Below are 21,456 nucleotides of genomic sequence, written 5' to 3' on the forward strand. Positions count from 1 at the left end.
CTATATGTAGGTCGTATAATATCTACCTTACTCTGGGTGTCCAGATACGCCTCTACCACTTGCAAGGTTTCCCTGCCTGCGCACCCCTTTTGTATTTCCAGAGGCATCGTTTCCAGAAACTGTTCTAACACAATTTTTGCGAAAAGAACTCAGGGGTTGCAACCACCTCTCCGCCATCTTTGTGAGGCGTTGAAGCAGTACTTTAGGCCGCTTTTTATCCTGCCACTGCATGCCACGGAAAGCCTGTCTATAATACTCCCTAGTGAACCCAAGGAAATCCAAAATGTGAGTTTTAATGGCCTGATAATTATTGGCCTGTCCCAGGGTAAAGTTTGGAACACTGCCAATGATTCTCCTGCCAGGCAAGGTAATAGCCTAACAGCCCATTGGTCCACTGGCTAACCTGCTGCTGTGGCAATCCGCTCAAAAGAGCTAAAAAAATCATCCGGAGCATCTTTTGGCATAATTTTACTAAGATTCAACATGCTTTTAAAGAGTTTTGTCCTACCGCAGGCTGGGCAGACAAGACCCCCATTACCGGATTCACTGTTGGACCACCTGATGAAGCTTGCAACAGCTATCCCATCATCTTTGATTGTGTCTCCATTGCTCTGATAAAGTCTTTGTGGTGCCATTCTGCTGCCTCTTGGCTGGCTTGCCAAAGACCTTGGTTGGTCTCCAAGACTTTCTTTAGCTCCTCATTTTGCCTATGACGCTCAGCTGCCACTGCCGCCAATGCTGACGTCTCCATCTTGGACCTGTAAAGAATGAAAAAGAAAATACACAATCCAAGTGCAGTAACTTAATGAAACTTAGCCTCCCAGTACCACCCTTGCCAGACCCCGCGTCTAGTGCACTTACCGCGGTGCTGAAGAGTCTACACCTGGGTGCTCCTTATCAGGGTGCACTGCCCTTCTTCCAGGACGTCCCGGTCCCCTCTGGTTCCTCAGGAACTCCTGGCACCGTCTGTGTCTCAGTTCCTGTCCTGGGATGCTGCTCTCCGTTGCTTGCTTGTGGAATTCTCCGCAGTTAAGCAAGCTGCTTCTCACTGGATCCGGAAGCTGTGTTGTGCTGTAACTACGTTTTCAAAATGGCATCCAAATGATTAGTTCATTCCATCCATATTGTGCTTGCAAAACCCACTTTTCCTCCAGGAACACATACAAAAACCCCGTTCCTCCTGGAACTTGACCAAAAGTCCACAAAAAAAATTTTTGATTTGCAGTATCCTTTTTGCACCTTTGAAAGGTAGTCCAATCCCACACTGATACCACTTTGTCACCACCTATGCTTTAGCCGAGCGGTTTAGGCAGCCAGGCAGTGGCACATGCCTAAATACTGGCGTGAGCCCCCTTTGAAGTAGGGGAAACCTTTCAACTGGGATTCCTGAGGTTGCTTCTTAGCACAGTCCCTGTGCGGGCTCTTAGAGCAATCCACCAGTCAGAATGGCTCAGGTGTGCAATAATAAGCTTTAATAAAGCCCCGCTCCCAGCAACCCCATGCCCTCCAGGTACTCCCGGTGGCATAACATTTACAGTCAAAAGAATACAAAAAGAACTTCCTCAAAACAAAATATAAATCTCTTACTCTGGATTTTATCCAACATGAAACACCGTCTCAATAGTCCTCTTCACCAGAGTTGTATATTAGAGCAAGTAATCTGCTATCAGAGTCACAGTTCTTCTAGCTTTATTACTGTCCAGTAAAGCTGGCTAACTGAACATATTCGATAAGGCTGACCTGTGTTTATCCAGCAAAACGGAGCAGTTCTCAGTTCAGCGTTTTCCTCAAGACTGCAAAGACAGGCAAACTTAATTGCATTTCACACATTGCAGCTGTGAACAGCCACGGAGATTTGGTAACCTGATACCATAGTTCTTCAGCTGTCTTCCTGCCCAATGTTTGTTAGCTAAGCTAAGCTTCATACAGGGATTGGTACAGGCACTTGTGCTTTACTCTGCTAGGCATTTAAGATTAAACTTTGCCCTCTCCAATATTCCAGGCTTGGTCATAACCTGCCCTCATTCCCTAGTGAAATCACAGAGAAACAACAAGGTAAGAAAAATCCTTTCCTTTGAACTCACAGGTTTTTATGATGTCTCCATTGGTTCAGGCTGGTATTCAACTGGGGCATTTCTTACCTCAATTATCTTAGGCTCAGTATCACTGGGCTCCACAGCAGAGTTCACAACTGGCTCCTCTTTCATCTCCTAGTCAGACTCCAATCACTGGTCTGACTGTTTCCCAGGAAGCATAGCCTTACGCTGGGCTTTCTGCTTCTGTACTGCTTGTCTCTCCGGGACTCTCCAGCCTAACTCCTCCCCCCTTAGCTCTCTACAGAGCCTCGGTTTAAGCTGAGGGAAGAAACCGCTCCCCCGTAGTTGCAGGGGGGAGAGTTTCCTTCCCTCTGCTTGTATCGTTTCTCTCAGGGCACCCTGCTGATCTGCCTTCTGCCTAATAGGTACTGGATAATAACAAGGCAGAATCTTCTTGCATGGTTTTGGGACTGCTTCAGGAAAGACACAGCTTTCCTGTTCTATTTCCATTTCTTCCTCGCTGTCTACAGGGTAGTCAGCTGATCTACTCCCCTGGACCCTGACCTGGTCATCCCTTCTGCACCGGAGTTTGTATGTTTTATTATATTTCCCTGTGATAAACCTCAGGGATGCAGTAGTTTTGTCACAGTGTCGCAATGGAAGGGGACTCGACACTGCTACCGACTTCTGCGCCGTCCAAATCAACACTGCATCATTCGACACCAGCAGAAACAACTCCAGTGTTGCAACCTTCTGTGGGTAAGCCGGCTAAGAAGTCTTCCCCTACCCCATCTGGGCTTCAGGTCAAAGTAGCAGTGAGCCAAGCCTGCTGATCTCGAAAAAGCCCAGGATGCTCTCCGCTCCGATATCGGTGAGTGCCTCTGTCAGCCTAGCATTGTTAGCAATCAGCATTTTCGGTTGCCCTAACCAATGTCAGCAAGGGCTTATGGGAGATCATATCATTCATGTCTGGCCTTAGGGAATGTCATTGCAAGCCTAAATTAAATCAGTGCTTAAAAAGTAACAAACGAACTTGCAGCTAAGAGGTGTTAAGAAAATGTGTTAATGTCTGATGCTTAGGATGGACAGCTTAGGATGGACAGTGGGTCCAGGTGCACAGATAACTAAGATTAATCAGAAACTAATGTCAGAGGCATACTGGAAAGTACATTTGACTCCAGTCTATTCTTCTCCAGTCTAGCACACCTCACTCACCATCCTTACCAGTGAAACTAACCATTGTTTCAGACAGTTTACAAAGGATGGGGATACTTAACTTCAATAGATTCTATTGAAGTTCAATAGATTCTATTTGTTAAAAAAAAGCCCCCTCTCAACATCAACCCCCCTTCTTGCTCTATCTGGAACATCACGCTTCTCTTACTCAACATCACCCCTTTCCTGTCTCTCTTCCCCTTGAATTCTTTTCTCTGTCTGTTCTCTCTCATTCACAAGAACACAGAATCAGTCTCTGTAATTGTAAAACTTATATCTCTCATTAATTGTAATACTTAATTGTAACTTTTATGAATCTTGCTTTTCTGTACGTTAGATAGATTTGTACGTTAGATAGATTCTGTACGTTAGATAGATTGTGAGCCCACCGGGACAGAGAGGGAAAATGCTTGAGTACCTGATTGTAAAACCGCTTAGATAACCTTGATAGGCGGTATATAAAAATCCTAATAAACTTAAACTTAAACTTAAACTGTAATATTATATATTCTTTATGCAAGCACTCTTAGTGGTCTCTGTCAGTAATTTTACTTCCTAATGAAACCTCTGTGAAGGCATTGAACTTGGGGCCTGGCGTTTATAAGGGCGCTTCAACCTAACCCCTCTAGACCTTACATTTTGGGGGGGTCAAACCTTACAGCCTCGTCTTCGGCCTCCTGATTGCCGGAGCGTAGAGCTGTACTGAAGGTACCGGCAAAAAAGCCAGCGGTGCTGGTGCTCTCCCTGAAGCAAAAGATTGGGTGAGCATTTCCAGATGCTGGTGCCCATGTCAAGACCGACTCGCTTGGTGCCAGTCCAAGCTGAATCCATGACACCGACTGCTCCTCCCTCTGATGCTCCACCAGTGCAGAGACATTTGACATGGGAGTCGATTCTTCCAGTGCCTCGGCGCCAGTCATCCTCAACACAAACATCTCCAGAGGCGACTGTGGTGCGGTCCCGGAAGGTGTTGCAAAAGCTGAAGCATATTGAGCCTTCAACACCGTCCACATTCTATTCACGATTCAGACTTGTGGAGAGACTCTGAACAGGATCCTCTTCTCTCTGAAGATGAAGGTTCTTCTGATGAGGGTTCACCTCAACATTCCTCGCATGAGCCCTCTGTTTTTTCTGAAAAGTCAAATTTTCCAGGTTTTTTCGTCAAATGTCTGAAACTCTGTCTATTCCACTGGAAGCTGACTAAACATTCTAAACAGTTCCTGGAGGCTCTAGATCAGAGGTCCTCAAAGTCCCTCCTTGAGGGCTGAATCCAGTTGGGTTTTCAGGATTTCCCCAATGAATATGCATTGAAAGCAGTGCATGCACATAGATCTCATGCATATTCATTGGGGAAATCCTGAAAACCCGACTGGATTCGGCCCTCAAGGAGGGACTTTGGGGACCCCTGCTCTAGATTATGATCAACAACCAAAGGAACTCCTCAAGCTTCCCCTTCATGACATTTTATGAGAAACTTTCTATAAAAATCTGGAAATACCACTTTCCATCCCTTGGCTCCTCACAAATTAGACTCTCTGTACCAAGTGGTTCCTATTATTGGTTTTGACAAACCTCAACTTCCTTACAAGTCCTTACTAGTGGAGTCTACCTTGAAAAAGTCTACAGGGGCTAGTGTTTACGCATCTGTACCTCCTGGCAGAGAGGCAAAGCCATGGATCGCTTTGGCAAACGCCTTTATCAAAATGCCATGTTGGCCAACCACTCTGGCAACTATAACTTCCACTTTTCCTTTTACCTTAAACACCTGATTAAACAGATTTCACTTTTCCAGAAATACATCCCAGTATGCAAGCTTCCCGTTTTCCAACATCATATTTCTGATCTATTTCAGCTGAGGAAATATATGGTACATTCTATTTATGACACATTTTAACCTACCTCCCGTGCTGCAGCTATGTCCGTAGCCATGACACGTCTGGCCTGGCTTCGTGTTTCAGAACTTGATGTGAACCATCAAGATAGACTAGCAAATGCTTTGTGTCTTGGAGATGAGCTTTTTGGTCCCTCCATAGACACGGCTACACAGAAGTTGTCCGCTCATGAGACCAGATGGGACACTCTAGTCAAGCCTAAAAAGAAACCTCTACCTCCTCGTCCTTTCAGACCAGCTTCTTCTTACCAATGTAGGTTTGCAGCTAAGCCTTCAGCTCCTGCACAATCTCAACCTTGAAGGCAGAAGCAGCAACCTCGTCAACAACTGAAACAATAGGCTGCTCCCCAAAAGCCTACACAGCCTTTTTGACATGTTTCTTCAGGGCATAGCCACAATCAGCATTTTACAGCTTGTGCCTCAGCCCATCAGAAGCCGTTTCCAACTTTTCATTACTCGTTGGGAGCTCATCACATCAGACCTTTGGGACTTAAATATCATTTGTCAGGGTTACATTCTCCATTATCACACTCTCCCTCCAGATCATCCTCCAAGAGAGTCTGCTTTTGACCCTACACAGTCCTCTCTTCTTCTCCAAGAAGTCTAATCCCTTATCCTGCTCAATGCCATCGAGGAAGTTCCTCTTTCTCAGCCGAACCAGGGATTCTACTCCCATTACTTCTTAGTTCCAGAGAAGATGAGAGGACTGTGACCCATTCTGGATCTCAGAGCTCTCAACAAATTTCTAGTCAAGGAGAAATTTTGGATGCTCTCCCTCGCCCTGCTTTATCCAATTCTTAATCAGAATAACCGGCTATGCTCCCTGGATCCCAAGGAAGCCTACACATATATTCCAGTTCATCCGGCTTCCAGGAAATATCTCCGTTTTCAGATCCATCAACGTCACTACCAGTACAAGGTCCTTCTCTTCAGCCTGGCTTCTTCTCCCAGAGTCTTCATGAAGTGCCTGATTTTAGTGGCCACATCTCTCAAATCCACGGCTTACAAGTCTTTCCTTACCTGGACAATTGGTTGATCAAGGTTGTTTCATCTCAGGAAATGGTCCAAGCAACATCTCAGACCATTTCTTTTCTTCAGGTTCTAGGATTCAAAGTAATCTTCCTCAAATCACATTTTATTCCGACTCAACGTCTTCAGTTCATTGGAGCTATCCTAGACACCACTCTCATGAAAGCGTTGCTCCCTCCGGATCGCCTCTAGGTTCTCGTTCACCTCTGTCAGCAAATGCTCTCTCTTCACTCCATCTCTGCGAGACACATGATAGTTCCTCTGGGCCACATGGCTTCCACTGTTCATGTGACACCACTGGCAAGACTGCATCTTCGCACTCCTCAGCGGACCCTTGTGTCTCAGTGGTCTCAAGCGACAGATCATCTTTCACAGCATATCTCTGTAACATCATCTGTTTTGCAGTCATTTCAATGGTGGATGACCTCCTCCAATCTATCCAGAGGTCTTTTTCACTTACCTCCTCATCACAAGGTACTCACCACAGATGGATCTCCTTAAGTTTGAGGGGCACATATGGATGACCTTCAAACCCAGGGTCTCTGGACCACCAAAAAATGGAAATTTCATATCAATTTCCTGGAACTCAGAGTGATGTATTATGCCCTCAAGGCTTTCCGTCATCTTCTCTACCCTCAAGTCCAGTTGAGGGAAAGCCTCTCACTGCTCATCTGCTGGTCTCCAGATTCATGAAAGGACTTTTCAATGTGAAGCCACCTCTCAAATCTCCTCCTGTAGTCTGGGACCTGAATGTGGTTCTTTCCAGGTTGATGAAGCCACCATTTGAACCAATGGCCACAATTCATCTCAAGTTTCTTACCTGGAAAGTTGTCTTCCTTATTGCTCTCACCTCTGCCAAGAAGGTCAGTGAGTTACAAGCGTTGGTGGTACAAACAGATCGGAGAAGGTTATCATGCCGCTGTACCGACCCTCACCTGGAGTACTGCGTCCAGCACTGGTCGCCGTACATGAAAAAGGACATGGTACTACTCGAAAGGGTCCAGAGAAGAGCGACTAAGATGGTTAAGGGGCTGGATGAGTTGCCATACAGTGAAAGATTAGAAAAACTTGGCCTTTTCTCACTCAAACAGAGGAGATTGAGAGGGGATATGATCAAAACATTCAAGGTACTGAAGGAAATAGACTTAGTAGATAAGGACAGGTTGTTCACCCTCTCCAAGGTAGGGAGAACGAGAGGGCACTCTCTAAAATTGAAAGGGGATAGATTCCGTACGAACATAAGGAAGTTATTTTTCATCCAGAGAGTGGTAGAAAACTGGAACGCTCTTCCGGAGTCTGTTATAGGGAAAAACACCCTCCAGGGATTCAAGACAAAGTTAGACAAGTTCCTGCTGAACCAGAACATGCTCAGGTAGGGCTAGTCTCAGGGGACAGATCTTTGATCAGAGGGCTGCCGCGTGAGCAGACTGCTGGGCACGATGGACCACTGGTCTGATCCAGCGGCAGCAATTCTTATGTTCTTATGTGGCAGATCCCCCCTGTCACAGTTTTTCACCATGATAAAGTGGTTCTACGCACGTATCCAAAGTTTCTACTGAAAGTTGTCACGGAGTTTCATCTCAATCAGTCAATTGTTCTACCAGTGTTTTTTCCTAAGCCTCATTCTCATGCTGGAGAAACCGCTTTGCACACTCTGGACTGTAAACGTGCTTTGGCCTATTACATCGACAGGACAAAGCCTCATCGTACTTCTCCCCAACTCTTTGCCAAATTTGATCTAACAAGTTGGGGCATCCTATTTCCAAGTGAATGATTTCCAACTGGATGGCTTCCTGGATCTCGTTCTGTTATGCTCAGACTGGACTGGCACTGGAGAGTCGTTTCACAGCCCGTAAAATCTGAGCTATGGCAGCCTCTGTTGCTTTCCTTAGATCTACTCCCATTGAAGAAATCTGCAAAGCTGCCACCTAGTCCTCAGTTCATACATTCACTTCTCACTATTGTCTGAAGTCTTTCTCCAGATGGGATGGGCACTTCGGCCAATCTGTATTACAACATTTATTCTCCTAAAGGCCAACACTCCCACCATCCCATTCTTGTTAGCTTGGAGGTCACCCATCAGTGAGAATACGCTGCCTGCTTGTCCTGGGATAAAGCACAGTTACTTACCATAACAGGTGTTATCCAGGGACAGCAGGCAGATATTCTCACAACCTATCCACTTCCCCGGGTTGGCTTCTTAGCTGGCTTATCTTAACTGAGGGACCACACATCTACGTCAGGCGGGAAGGCTCTCGCGCATGTACTGTATGGGCTATCGCGAACTTCCCAAGGACTTAAAGTGGCGATGCATTTTTAAAGTGGTCTGTACCGGGGCTTCGTCGGTGACGTCACCCATACGTGAGAATATCTGCCTGCTGTCCCCCACCTGTTACGGTAAGTAACTGTGCTATTGTGTATATATGAAAAATGGATGGAAGAAATTGCGTTACAATTAGTACTATTATTATGGAGTTGGGGTGGGGTTAGGGGAGGAGCTTGGGGTGGTCTGGGGTGGAGCTTGGGCAGGGGTACTTGGTATTTGTTAGGCTTAGGGCAGTGGTCTCAAACTCAAACAATTTGCGGGGCCACATTTTGGATTTGTAGGTACTTGGAGGGCCGCAGAAAAAAATAGTTAATGCCTTATTAAAGAAATGACAATTTTGCATGAGGTAAAACTCTTTATAGTTTATAAAACTTTCCTTTAACAGTTAAAAGGAAAGATATATAAACTATAAAGAGTTTTACCTCATGCAAAATTGTCATTTCTTTAATAAGACATTAACTATTTTTTCTGCGGCCCTCCAAGTACTCTATTTTTTTCTGCAGCACTCACATTTAAAGTTCAATATCTTTTCTTTCTCAAAACTGGCACATTTCAATCACTAAATTGAAAATAAAATTATTTTCCTACCTTTGTTTGGTAATTTCATCAGTCTCTGGTTGCACTTTATTCTTCTGACTGTGCATCCAATACTTCTTCCCTTCTTTCAGCCTCCTGTATGCTTCCTCTCCTCCAGACCTCATTCCCTCCCCCAACTTTTTCTTTCTTTCTCTGCCTGTCTTTCTCTGATTCCGTGCCCCATTTTTTGCTTTGTTTCTGGTTCCCTGTCCCCCCTCCTTCTTTCTTCCTTCCTCCGTGCCCCATTTTTTGCTTTTTTTTCTGGCTTCCTGTCCCCACCCCACCTTCTTTCTTTCTTTCTTCCTTCCTTCCTGCCCTCCCCCATGCCACCACCGCCGCGGAATAGGCTGCTGCTGTTGCAGCTATCGGGAACAGGCCATCTCCCTGCTTCTCTTCTGCACGGGGCCGACCAACTCTCGCTGCCCGATGTCAATTTTAACGTCGGAAAGGACTTTCCGGGCAGCCAGGCAGCGATTGGCTAGCCAGAACGTCCTCTCGACGTCAGAATTGACGTCGGGCCGCCAGAGTTGGTCGGCCCTGCAGGGAAGAGAACAGTGGACCGCCCCCCCCTTGGTACGCCACTGGAGCAGCAGCGTGTCTGGCTGGCTCGTTCGTTCAAAGCCACGGGAGGCGGCTCCTTGCGAGATCCGCGCCTGCGTCTGAAGCCTCTCTGATGTTGTGACATCAGAGAGGCTTCCGATGCAGGAGTGGATAGCGCAAGGAGCCGCCAACCCGCGGCTTTGAGTGAACGAGCCGGCTACTGCTCCAAAAGGAAGAGAATGATGCCTCCAGACCACGGGCCGCAAATAAAACCAGGAGAGCCACATGCCGCCCGTGGGCCGCGTATTTGAGACCCGCTGGCTTAGGGGGTACTTGGCTTGAAGAAATTGAGAAACACTGTTTTATGTGCCATCACTGTTTACTATGTTAGCGTGGTTTTGTAAGACTTTTTGTTATTGTGGGAGTTCTCCTGATTAGTTTCGGGGTTTTTTTTTCTGGTGTAGATGTTACTGTGCCAAGTGTCTGGATATTTTGGTGAAACCTGGCACTGCATGCAGGGTGAAGGCCATGGACATCTGGTTCTGCTTCCTGTGCTTACCTGTGAATCGTCATGGGTTACTGCAGCGCAGAGTGAAATGGAGGACATGTGTGAAGAGACTCTATGATGAATATGTAAGGAGGCAATCCAGAGGCAGGGTGGAAATAATTCTAAGTTCTAGAGGGAGACAGAAACAGAAATTAACTGGAGTTGGCAAAATCAGCATTCACACAATGTATATGTAGTTAAAACTGTTAGAATACAAATCCATTTAGAATCATATTGCTTACCGACAGCTCTGGTCTATTACAGAGCTGATACATCTCTGTACTACTATATTGTAAGGTGTTATTTTTCAAGTAACTGATATAATGGCTGCAAAACATTTGGCACATTATTGTGATAAGCTTGCACAGAAAAGAATAGTTTGTTAGTTTGTTTATTCATAAAGGCTGATAAGCATTGGAATTATAGACAAGATGGATTTTAAAAATTTGTCAGCAATCCTCAATTTAACCCCCCTTTTACAAAACCGTAGTGCGGTTTTTAGCACCGGCTGTGGCGATAACAGTTCCGACGTTCAGAGAATTCCTATGAGCGTTGGAGCTGTTACTGCCGCGGCCAGTGCTAAAAACTACACTACAGTTTTGTAAAAGGGGGGGGAGGTAAATCTTTTTTTCTTTTTTTTTTTACTGAAATTACATTTTTAAATAGATTATTGGTTTTAAAGCAGTGATTTATTTTGAAGCTTTTTCAAGCAGTTTTGTGGCCACATCAGTGTTCTAATAAAGGAGGATCCCAATGGTGAGAATGAGTAAGAAGCATTTATTTTTTCACTTTTTTGAAATCTTTATTCATTTCAAAACTTAAATCAAGTATAATAATAACATATATCAATTACCATATTTTCACGCATATAACGCGCGCGTTATACACAATTTTACAAACTGTGCATAACCGTGCGCGTTATACGTGTGAGCACGTTTTACAACTTTTTTTTTTCAATCCGATCGGCATCCCCCCTGCGAACCGGCATCCTCCCCCCCGCTCGCGTCAACCCCCCCCTCCCCCGCGATCCTACATCCCCCCCCAGCACCGCAAAACATCTCTTACCCGATTGGGCACCGGCACCAGCACCAATGCACAGGACGTGCCAATGCCAGTGCCCGAAGATCCTCCCTCATTGGTTTGGGCTGGGCTGGGCTGGGCGGTGCGGTGCGGGAGAGATCCTCCTTCTTCCTGCGCCGGGCTGGACTAGGCTTTGAGCATTTGCGCATGCTCAAAGCCTTCTGGTCTCGCTCTCTCCGAGATAATCTCGGAGAGAGCGAGACCAAAGCCCAGCCCAGCCCAAACCAACAAGTGAGGATATTCGGGCACTGGCACATCCTATGCATTGGTGCTGGTGCTGGTGCCCAATCGGGTAAGAGATGTTTTGCGGTGCTGGGGGGGATGTAGGATTGCAGGGGAGGGGGGGATGATGCGAGCGGGGGGGGAGGATGCCGGTTCACAGGGGGAATGCCAGATCGGATTGAAAAAAAAAAGTTGTAAAGCGTGGGTAAGCGAGCGGGGTAGGATGCCGGTTCGGAGTAGGCGGGAGGAGGTTTTAGCATGCGCGGTATACGCGTGTGCGCGCTATATTAAATTTTTTTTACATAAATTTGTGTTCCCTGTGCGCTATACCCGTGTGCGCGTTTTACACGGGTGCGCGGTATATGGGTGAAAATACGGTAAATTTTCAAATACAGTACACTTGAAATCTTACAAATATTCCTCATAATAAAAATAATATCCCCCTCCCTTATTCAATTATGAAAATGAATTATTTTATAACTAATCAAAACAGAATTCCCTCCCCCCACCACCCCTATTATCTTAAAATTTTTATTCAGGGAAGAATAATTTTTAATCATTACAATATTCTATTAATGGCCTCCACACATCCTGTTCTTTCCATTTTATAAATATGGCAAACAGAATTCCACCAAAAACAATAATTCAATCTATCCCAACTCTTCCAATTATAAGTGATCTGTTGAATGGCAACCCCTGTTAAAATTAATAATAACTTGTTCAAGTTTCAAGTTTAATCAAGTTTGTTGAATCGCTTATTACATACTAAGCGATTAACAATAAAATATAAATTGTACAGTTTTTAAAAAAGGGGAAAAAATAAACTGACAAAACAAACATACTCAGGCACATGTAGAAAGGAAAAAAGGAGGGTAAAAGTTACAAAATTGTTGTTCTTCAGATGAGAAGAAAGGAAAAGCCAAGTAAGGGAAAAACATGAGGTTTGGGGTAAAATTATTAGGAAAAATTTTGTTTAAAGATTAAAAGAAGCTTTAAAAATAAAAGTTTTTAAATGGGTTTTGAATATTTTGAGGTCTTTTGTTTCTCTTATATATAAAGGTAGGGAATTCCAGGTAAGAGGGGCCATTACTGAGAATATATCATGATGTCTGGTTCCAATAACTTTTAAAGAAGGAACCATAAGCAACCCTTGAGTTGTGGAACGAAGAGAACGAGTCGTGTTGTATGGAATTAGTAGTCGGTCGATAAATTGAGGTTCGTTGGTGGATAATGTTTTAAATACTAGAAGCAATATTTTATATGTTATGCGTTGATTAATGGGAAGCCAGTGCGAATCTATAAGAAAAGGAGTTACATGGTCATATTTTTTTCCATTATGAATAATTTTAATTGCAGTGTTCTGGATTATTTGTAAGCGTTTTTTTTTCTTTTGCGTAATGTTTAACAGTAGGGAATTGCAATAGTCAAGCTTAGCGATGACAAGAGAATGTATCAAAATATTTAAAGATTTGGGTTCTAGGAATTTGGACATGGAGCGAATCAAACTCAAACGGTAGAAGCAACATTTAATTGTATTACTAATGTGTTCTTGATAGGAAAATTTGTCATCGATGATGACCCCTAGTATCTTTAGTGATGATACTAAAGTTATAATTTTATTATCTATTAAAAATGGGGCCGATAGTTCTAGTCCCTGTTTCATTGGGAAAAATAATGCCTTAGTTTTTGTTATGTTTAGGGCTAGTCTGTTTTGCGTGAGCCAATTTTTTATTTTTTCTAATTTTTGATTAATTATAGATATTTCGTTGGGATTTTCAGGGTTAAAAGGATGAGTTAATTGGATGACGTCGGCATAAGCATATACAGTAAAGCCTATTGATTGACTTAGGCTTAATAGCGGTGAAAGAAAGATGTTGAAAAGTAAGGGAGATAGAATAGAACCCTGAGGAATTCCATAGTCGTGTGAGAAAGGCTTAGAAGTTGTATTATTAAAGCGTACCGAGGATGATCGATTGCTTAGAAAAGAAGTAAACCACTGTAATGTAAGATCGCAAACACCTATGGTTTTTAATCTGTCCAGAAGAAGAGAATGGTCAATGGTGTCAAAAGCAGCTGAAAGATCAAGGGAAAATAGTATAACCGAGTTGTGATGATCTAAGTTATAGATAATGTTATTATTAGATTAGATTTGTTTCTTTGCCTTCATTTCCATACCAAATAAAACTGTGTCATAGGATAAAGCCACATGATTCTTTAATAGGGAATTAATTTGATTCCAGATTGATTTCCAAAGTTCCAATATAAATGAACAGTAGAATAATAAATGATCTAAAGTCCCAGCTTCAAGATGACAATGCCAGCATTTATCAGATTTAGAGCTATCTAATTTTTTTAAACGAACAGGGGTCCAGAAAGCTCTATGCAGTAAGAAAAACCACGTTTGTCTCATAGATGCAGACATTGTACATCTCATCCTCCAAGACCAAATACGTGGCCATTGAGATGCCGTAATTTCGTGCTTAATCTCAATACTCCAAATGTCTCTAAGACCATTCCTTGTTTTTTTTTCAATAATCCAGATATTAATTTGTACCACTGTGCGGCTTGGTGTCCCAGAAAATCTGCCTGAAAGCATAGGAATTCTAAACTATATTTTATTAAGATTTTTCCATTCAGGGAACCCCGCCTGAATGGCCTGCTTCAGCTGCAACCATTTATAACTCTCTGTGATTTATTCAAGCCAAATTTTTGTTGCAGCTGTGAAAAATCAAGCAGTTTACCATTAGACATTATATCATCAAGAGTACGTATTCCTCCTATTATCCATTGCTTCCAGATAATCTTAAAACCGCCAATTTGTATCTTGGAGTTAAGCCATAATGTTTGATTTGTCGACTTATGAATTGGATTAGAAGTTAAATTATCTATCAAATTTAAAGTTTTCCAAGTGTCAATTAATATTTTATTATCCTTGTATAACCTTGGCATTTTAGTACTAATAATATGACACAGCCTTATAGGAGACATGAGTTGCCACTCTAATTTTAACCAATCTGGTAATTTTTCCATGAGTTCTGGGAGGACCCAATACATACCTTGGCGCATAATAAAGGATTGATGGTATCTATAAAAATTTGGAAAATTTACCCCACCCTCTCCATTTGATTTTTGTAAAGTCACTAAGGCAACTCTAGCTATTTTATCTTGCCAAATAAATTTTGTAAGAATACTATTAATTTTTTTGTAAAAAGACCCCTGAAAAAATCACAGGTAACATTCCCATTTGGTAACAAACCACAGGTGAAATCATCATTTTGTCCCACGACTATGATGAAGCAATTGCAGACAATACAAATACTTAAGACTTGTCCATTCACTAAAAAAATATGACCATATCACAGAGGCATACCATGACTCGCACTGGCTTCCAATAGAAGCGAGAGTGCACTTCAAATTCTACTGCTTACTTTACAAGGCTATCAACGGAGAAAGCACAACCTACTGGAATAACTGACTAAATCAATCCTCCTCAACCAGACACAGAAGAACCCACTCGCTATTCTCTCACCCATCATCCAAAAATGTCAAACGAAAAAAACTTTATGACAACCTAATAGCCTCCAAAGCAGCTAAACTGGACAGACAAATCACCACTCTGTTATCTTCAACTACAAACTACAAAACCTTCAAGAAAGATATTAAAACCATACTCTTCAAAAAACACATAAAACCTATCCAGCACGACCAATCCCAACCCAACATCCAACACTCTCTATACCCTTAGTACTCTCTAATATTCTTCTATCTACCAAACGTTATCTAAAACCCCATAATTCACCCTATTCTTATCTCCTAAAGACCTCTACTTCCTGTTGGTAACTCTTTACCCAATGTTTTATTACCTTAAAAATTTTATGTCATCACTTATTCTATTCCTTCAAATTTTGAATGTAATTCTTGTTTTAGTTTGGATGTAATCCGCCTTGAACCGCAAGGCAATGGCGGAATAGAAATCACTAATGTAATGTAATGTAATAATCATTTTAACTGTTTGAACTCTTCCCCACCATGAAATATGTAAAGGATTACATTGCTCATATAATTCGGTAGCCTTTTGTAGTATATGTTTTTCATTTATTTTTATTGTCTCATCTAGTGTATTTTTAATCCAGATACCCAAATATTTTATTCCATCATCTTTCCAGACAAAAGAAAATGTATCAAATAATCCTTTAATACAGTATACATTTAGTGGAAGAACTTCAGATTTACTCCAATTTATTTTATAACCTGAAAATTTTCCAAATTTATTAATTAAATTGAGTAAATTTGGAATTGTCGTTTCAGGATTCCTCAAATAAAGCAAAATATCATCTGCATAAGCAGAGATCTTATATTCCTGATCTCTACGAGGAATACCCTGAATCTCACATTTACAAGGGTACCTCAGAACAAAGGTTGCTCCCAATTGAAAAACCTGCTTTCTTCTCCTTTAGGTAGGACGAGATACATCTGGATACATCCTTATCACATTGAACAAAAAGGGAACATCTTTTTTTTTTTTTTTTTCAAAAAAGTTTATTGAGAAAATGCAGAAAGATACATAACCATGAACAAAGCAAACAACCACCCTAACACTCACAGCCCCCCACCCCACCAAAGGTCATACTGGGATTCTTCAGTATGAGACAAAACAATCCAAAGCTGAACAAAACCCCCATCCACAACGCCTCCCACCTCCCCTCCCACCCCAACCCCCAACCCATTTGTGTGCAGAAAACCAACTAGAGACCACCAAATTAGCTGGGTGAGACCACTAGGAGGCCGATGACCACTTGAAGTATGGATCCCAAACCTTCAAAAACTGAGAGAGGCGATTATGCATGAGAGCTGTCAATTTAGACATACGAAAAATAAACGCTAATTTTCCCAATAAATGCTGCCTAGTAGGTGGGTGAACCTGCTTCCACTGCTAACAACAGTCTGCTAGCTGTAAACACATGAAAAGCCAAGGTCTGACAAGAGCGCGGCAATGCCCCATACGGCATATGTAATAAAGCACTGCTCATAGATTTCCGAACAGGTCTATGAAAAATTTCCTTGAGAATTTCGAACACCATAGTCTAATAGGGAGCCACTTTAGAGCAATCCCACCAAATGTGCAAAAACGTACCTCTTTGCCCACACTGCCACCAGCACAAGTCAGAGGTGTGCGAGTACATACACTGCAAGCGAACTGGTGTAAGGTATCACTGGTAGAGCATCTTATATCCATTTTCCACCAAAGAGCTAGCAATTGAGGGGCGCAGCATGCACTGGAAAAGATTGGCCCACCATTGAGCAGCAAAAGTCCGCCCCAACAAAGTTTCCCAAACCTGAATATCTTTAATTGGGGGGGGGGGGCATTTTGGGAAGTAAGTGCCTTATAAAAGCGAGTAACACATCCCATGGCCAATTCCAACAAAGTTTCCGGGATTAACAACTTGCCCAGGGCTCTACGCCGAAGAAAGTCGCAGACCTGGTGATATCGAAAGAAATCCAGATCCCCCAAATCGTAGGCCTCCCATAAGTCCGAGTAGGAAACAATCCGACTCTCCTCAAGAAAATCCCCCAGATCCGCAAGGCCCTGGAGGGCCCAAGTTTTAAATCGCAGATCCAGGCGACCAGGCACAAACCCCTCTGCCACCCAAAGCAGCGTAGATAAAAAAATAGCAGCTACCCGGGAGCAATCTAGCCCCAGTATGAGCCCATAAATTACAGGTAAGGGCGAGAAAAGGATTAGAGCCTCGGAGCAATGCCCTGGCCTCCGGAAAAGACAGCCAAGGAAGCCCAACACAAAGATCATCATCAATATGCGGGTGTTCAATCTTGACCCAACTTTTAGTGCGAACTTTACACCAAGTAAGAAATGCCTTCAATTGGGCTGCTGCATAATAGCGCTTCAAACAAGGGACACCCATCCCACCATGGTCCCGAAATTGATACAACACACTCTGTTGAACCCGCGGAGGCTTACTTTTCCAGATATACTGAAACAGTTTCCTAGAGACCCTGCGAAAAAAGACATCCGAAAGTGGAATCGGCAAGGCTTGAAAAAGATATAAAAGTTTTGGTAACACCATCATTTTCACACTCTGGATGCGGCCAAACCAAGAAAGAGAAGAGGCCTCCCATCTATCAAGATCCGCCCACAAAGATTTAAGCAAAGGAGGGAAATTCAAATCAAAGAGTGGCTGAGGACTAGAAGGAATATTAATCCCTAGATATATGATACTTTTAGCTGCCCATTTAAAAAGGAACCGGCATTTCAGCCGAACCCTATCACCAGAAGTCACTGACAAATTAAGAATCTCAGACTTATCCATATTCGCCTTAAAGCCAGATACTTGGCCAAAGCAGTCGAGCTCTTCCACTATCCCCGGGAGAGAATTCACTGGGCGTGTGACAGTAAGCATACTATCATCTGCAAAAAGCAGCAATTTAGTAGAGACCGCACCATGAGTAAAACCCCTGATGTCCTGACGGAGACGAATATGGTTGGCGAAAGGCTCCATTGCCAAAGCAAAAAGAAGAAGCGACAGGGCACAGCCCTGTCTAGTCCCTCATCCTAATTCAAAAGACTCCATATATCCACCGTTGATCAACAAAGAAGCCAGCGGCTTAGTATATAACAATTGCACCCATGAGAAAAATTGTCCCCCTATACCCATAGTTGACAGCGTACTCAATAAGTACGGCCAATACAGCCTATCGAAGGCCTTCTCTGCATCAATTCCCAACAACAATGCTGAAGGCCTCCCTGCTGCAACGACCAAATTAAGTGCAACAAACGGCAAATATTATCAAAAGACTTTCTCCCTGCTATAAATCCAGCTTGGTCATCATGAACCAGGCGTGGCATATGATGTTGCAACCTGTGAGCTAAGATCTTAGTAAAAAGCTTATAGTCCATGCCCAACAGCGAAATAAGTCTATATGAGCCACAGCTAGCCGGATTCTTACCAGGCTTCAATATTAAAGTTACCCCAGCTAAATGCCACGAGTGCGGCAGCTCACCAGCCTCCCCAAGGCCATTAAACATTGCAGTCAGAGGGCCCACCAAAATATGTTTAAACTGCTTATAAAAGCGATTAGAAAACCCGTCCAATCTGGGAGCTTTACCATTAGCCAAAGTTGAGATTGCCCAAAGGGTCTCCTCCTCTGTTATCGGAGCCGAAAGCTCCTCGGCCTCTTCCGCAGTCAAGCTCTGCACTTGGGCTTGCTCTAAATAGTCATCTATGGAACCCTAGGTGGCACAATACTCCGGGGTATACAAAGCTTATAAAAAGCCAAGAAGGCCCGTGCAATTTCCTCCGAAGAGTGACAAAAAACACTATTCCCAGAGCGAACCTCAGGAATAAAGTTTTGCAGCCGCTTCTTTTTTAACTTAAAAGCCAACAACCGGCTTGCCCGATTACCATGTTCAAAATGTTTTTGCTGCAAACATTGCAGCTGGATAGAAATCTACTCTAATTGCAGCTGTTGCAAATCTTGTCTCGTCTGCTCTAAGCGAGTCAGCAGCGAGGTACTCCCAGAGGCCTATTTATGGGCACGCTCCAGAAAAAGAAGCTGTTTCCACAAAGCCTCCAATTTCCAACCCTTTTCCTTCCTACGAAAAGATCCAATGGAAATAATCTGTCCCCTCGACACCGCCTTCAAGACCTCCCAGAAGGTAATCAGGGAAACCTCCCCAGTCCCATTGAGTCGGATATAATCTCGTAACTCTTTTTCAATTCTGAGCGCTTTGACAGGGTCGGTCAACAAACCATCCCAAAAACACCAATATCTTTGACCAAAAGGAGACAAAGTGGGAAGCAAATCAAAACAGACAGGTGAATGATCAGACCTGACTCGCAGCTCGATGGTGGCTTGAGAGATTTGAGAAAGCAAGCACTTGCTTACCCCCCAAAAAATCAATGCGGGAATAGGAGTTATGCACCCCAGAAAAATAAGAATAATCTCTAATGGAAGGATTAAGATGTCTCCAAGGGTCTACCAAATCCCAAGCCTCCTACAAAGCTGACAACCTCTTGCGATCTGCCTTACCATAATGAACTCTGGTGGTCAAATTATCTAGGGAGGGCTCCATGGTTACATTAAAATCACCCCCCAGGATCAAATGCCCCTCGACTTCCTCTCAAAGGATAAGATCCAAAGCATCAAAAAAACTTGCTTGCTCCGCATTAGCATAAACAGTACACAGCGTATAGAGAACATTTGCAATTTCAACCTTTACCAAAAGATAGCGACCATGAGCATCATGAACCACATGCTTAATCAGTGGATTCAGGATGTCAGAAAGCATAATACCCACCCCATGTTTCTTAGCACCTGAGGTATCGGAAGCAAAATAAACATGTGAGTACTACGGATGTTGCAGCAGAGATTCAGCTCGTGGTTTGAAGTGGGATTCCTGAAAGAACCCCACCCCAGCCTGTAACTGTTCAGCCTCCCGAAACAAAAGCTGTCTTTTTCATGGCATATTGAGACCACGAACATTTAAAGAGAAAAAATTAAGCCCCCTAGCAGTCATCACCCAGCTTCAAAACATAAACCCACTATCACACCAGCACAAAAACAGCAAAAAACCCCACACACATTCCCCAAAACCCCCAGTCCCCCATCCCCCCCCCCACCCAACCACCCATCCCCAAGAAAAAGGCCCACCAACCATAGGGCAAACAGAGGAAGCATGTCACCCATAGGCAGCCAACACCACTTCCCCACCTCCCTCTGTGCAGAGAGGAAACCCCCCCCCCCAGAGAGTGCAGAGAAGATAAGTCCCACACAATCCAACCCAACAAAGAGTACATAGGAGCAATTTCCCACTGCAGCTCAGAACCAAGTTCCAAGGTCCACAGAAGAATCAGTCAGAGGGCCCGGGGTCAGACCCCAAGTGCTGTTGCAAATGCCTGCCATTGCGAGGTATCCGGTGCCGCCACTGAGAAGATGCCACAGTAACCACCTCCGACGTCTCCATCACAGGGTCTGCAGGCTCACCCCTCAAGCTAGCTGCTCGAAGCACTTGAGTGGCCTCCTCCACCTTGACCACAGAATGCTGTTGATTAACCACTTGGAAGGAGAGGCCAAAGGGGTAAAGCCAATGATATCGGATGTGGTGAGATTGCAAGCACTTAATGACCTCACGGAAGTTATGCCGTTTTCGCAGTGTAAGGGCCGATAGATCAGCAAATAATTCCACCTTTGAATTGTCCCACATAATGTGCCCCACTTGCCTGGCGACCTGCAACACCCGGGACTTCACAGGAAAGCGCAAAAAACAGGCTACAATATCACGGGGTCGATCTCCCACCCGGGGCCCCAAAGCTCGATGAACCCTTTCAAAGTCCAGGGAAGGTACCTCCATGTCAGGGTATGCTGCATGCCAAAATTTTGAGCAAATATCCACCAACAATTATTAGACATCCTGAGCATGCGCGGTTGCGCTTGCTATGGTTCTCTCCATCTTCCAACCGGAGAAGTAGATCTTCCTGACCTTTTTCCAGGCGCTGGCACTTTGCGTGGAGCACATTAATTTCAGCATCGTGGTCAATGACCCGCTCCTCAAAATCATGCAACCGGGCTCCCATGTCAGCTACCGATTGTTGAATTTTAGCCACATCAGTCTGTAAAGCTGTTTGGATAGTCAACATCGTGCCCTTGAGATCCTCCATCAAGGATCATAATTCTGCTCCCGTAGCTGGGTGAGAATCCATCTCCGGTGAGGCAGGCCGCTGTCCCAACTCAGACCTGCCAACTCGAGCGCCATCCACGCTACCTTGGGCCTCAGAGACATCCCCCAGCTGATAGGCAAAAGATTTAAGGTCCATGCGAGTTTTTTTGCTCGCCATGAGGGCACAACATGATAAACAGCTCCTGGCTAGGGACACAATCAACTCCGCACACCCGAGTACCACCAAAGATCGCTAATGCAGCACGAGGTTCGGGGGAGCTCCGTGATTAAGCTGCCATTACCCTCGGTGATGTCACTTCC

At 43.9% G+C, this 21,456-nt stretch overlaps 1 protein-coding gene across 1 annotated transcript in view; it reads left to right on the top strand.

Moving 5' to 3' along the window:
* The window catches only part of DNMT3L (DNA methyltransferase 3 like), a 182,221-nt gene that overhangs the window by 67,093 nt on the left and 93,672 nt on the right, over positions 1-21,456 (top strand). Inside the window, exon 6 of the mRNA XM_033942929.1 lies at positions 10,078-10,246. Coding sequence (XP_033798820.1) covers positions 10,078-10,246 — 169 coding nt within the window. The remainder of the gene's footprint in view (positions 1-10,077; positions 10,247-21,456) is intronic.

This window comes from Geotrypetes seraphini, chromosome 4 (genome assembly GCF_902459505.1).
Source record: "Geotrypetes seraphini chromosome 4, aGeoSer1.1, whole genome shotgun sequence".
NCBI classification, from domain to species: Eukaryota; Metazoa; Chordata; class Amphibia; order Gymnophiona; family Dermophiidae; genus Geotrypetes; species Geotrypetes seraphini.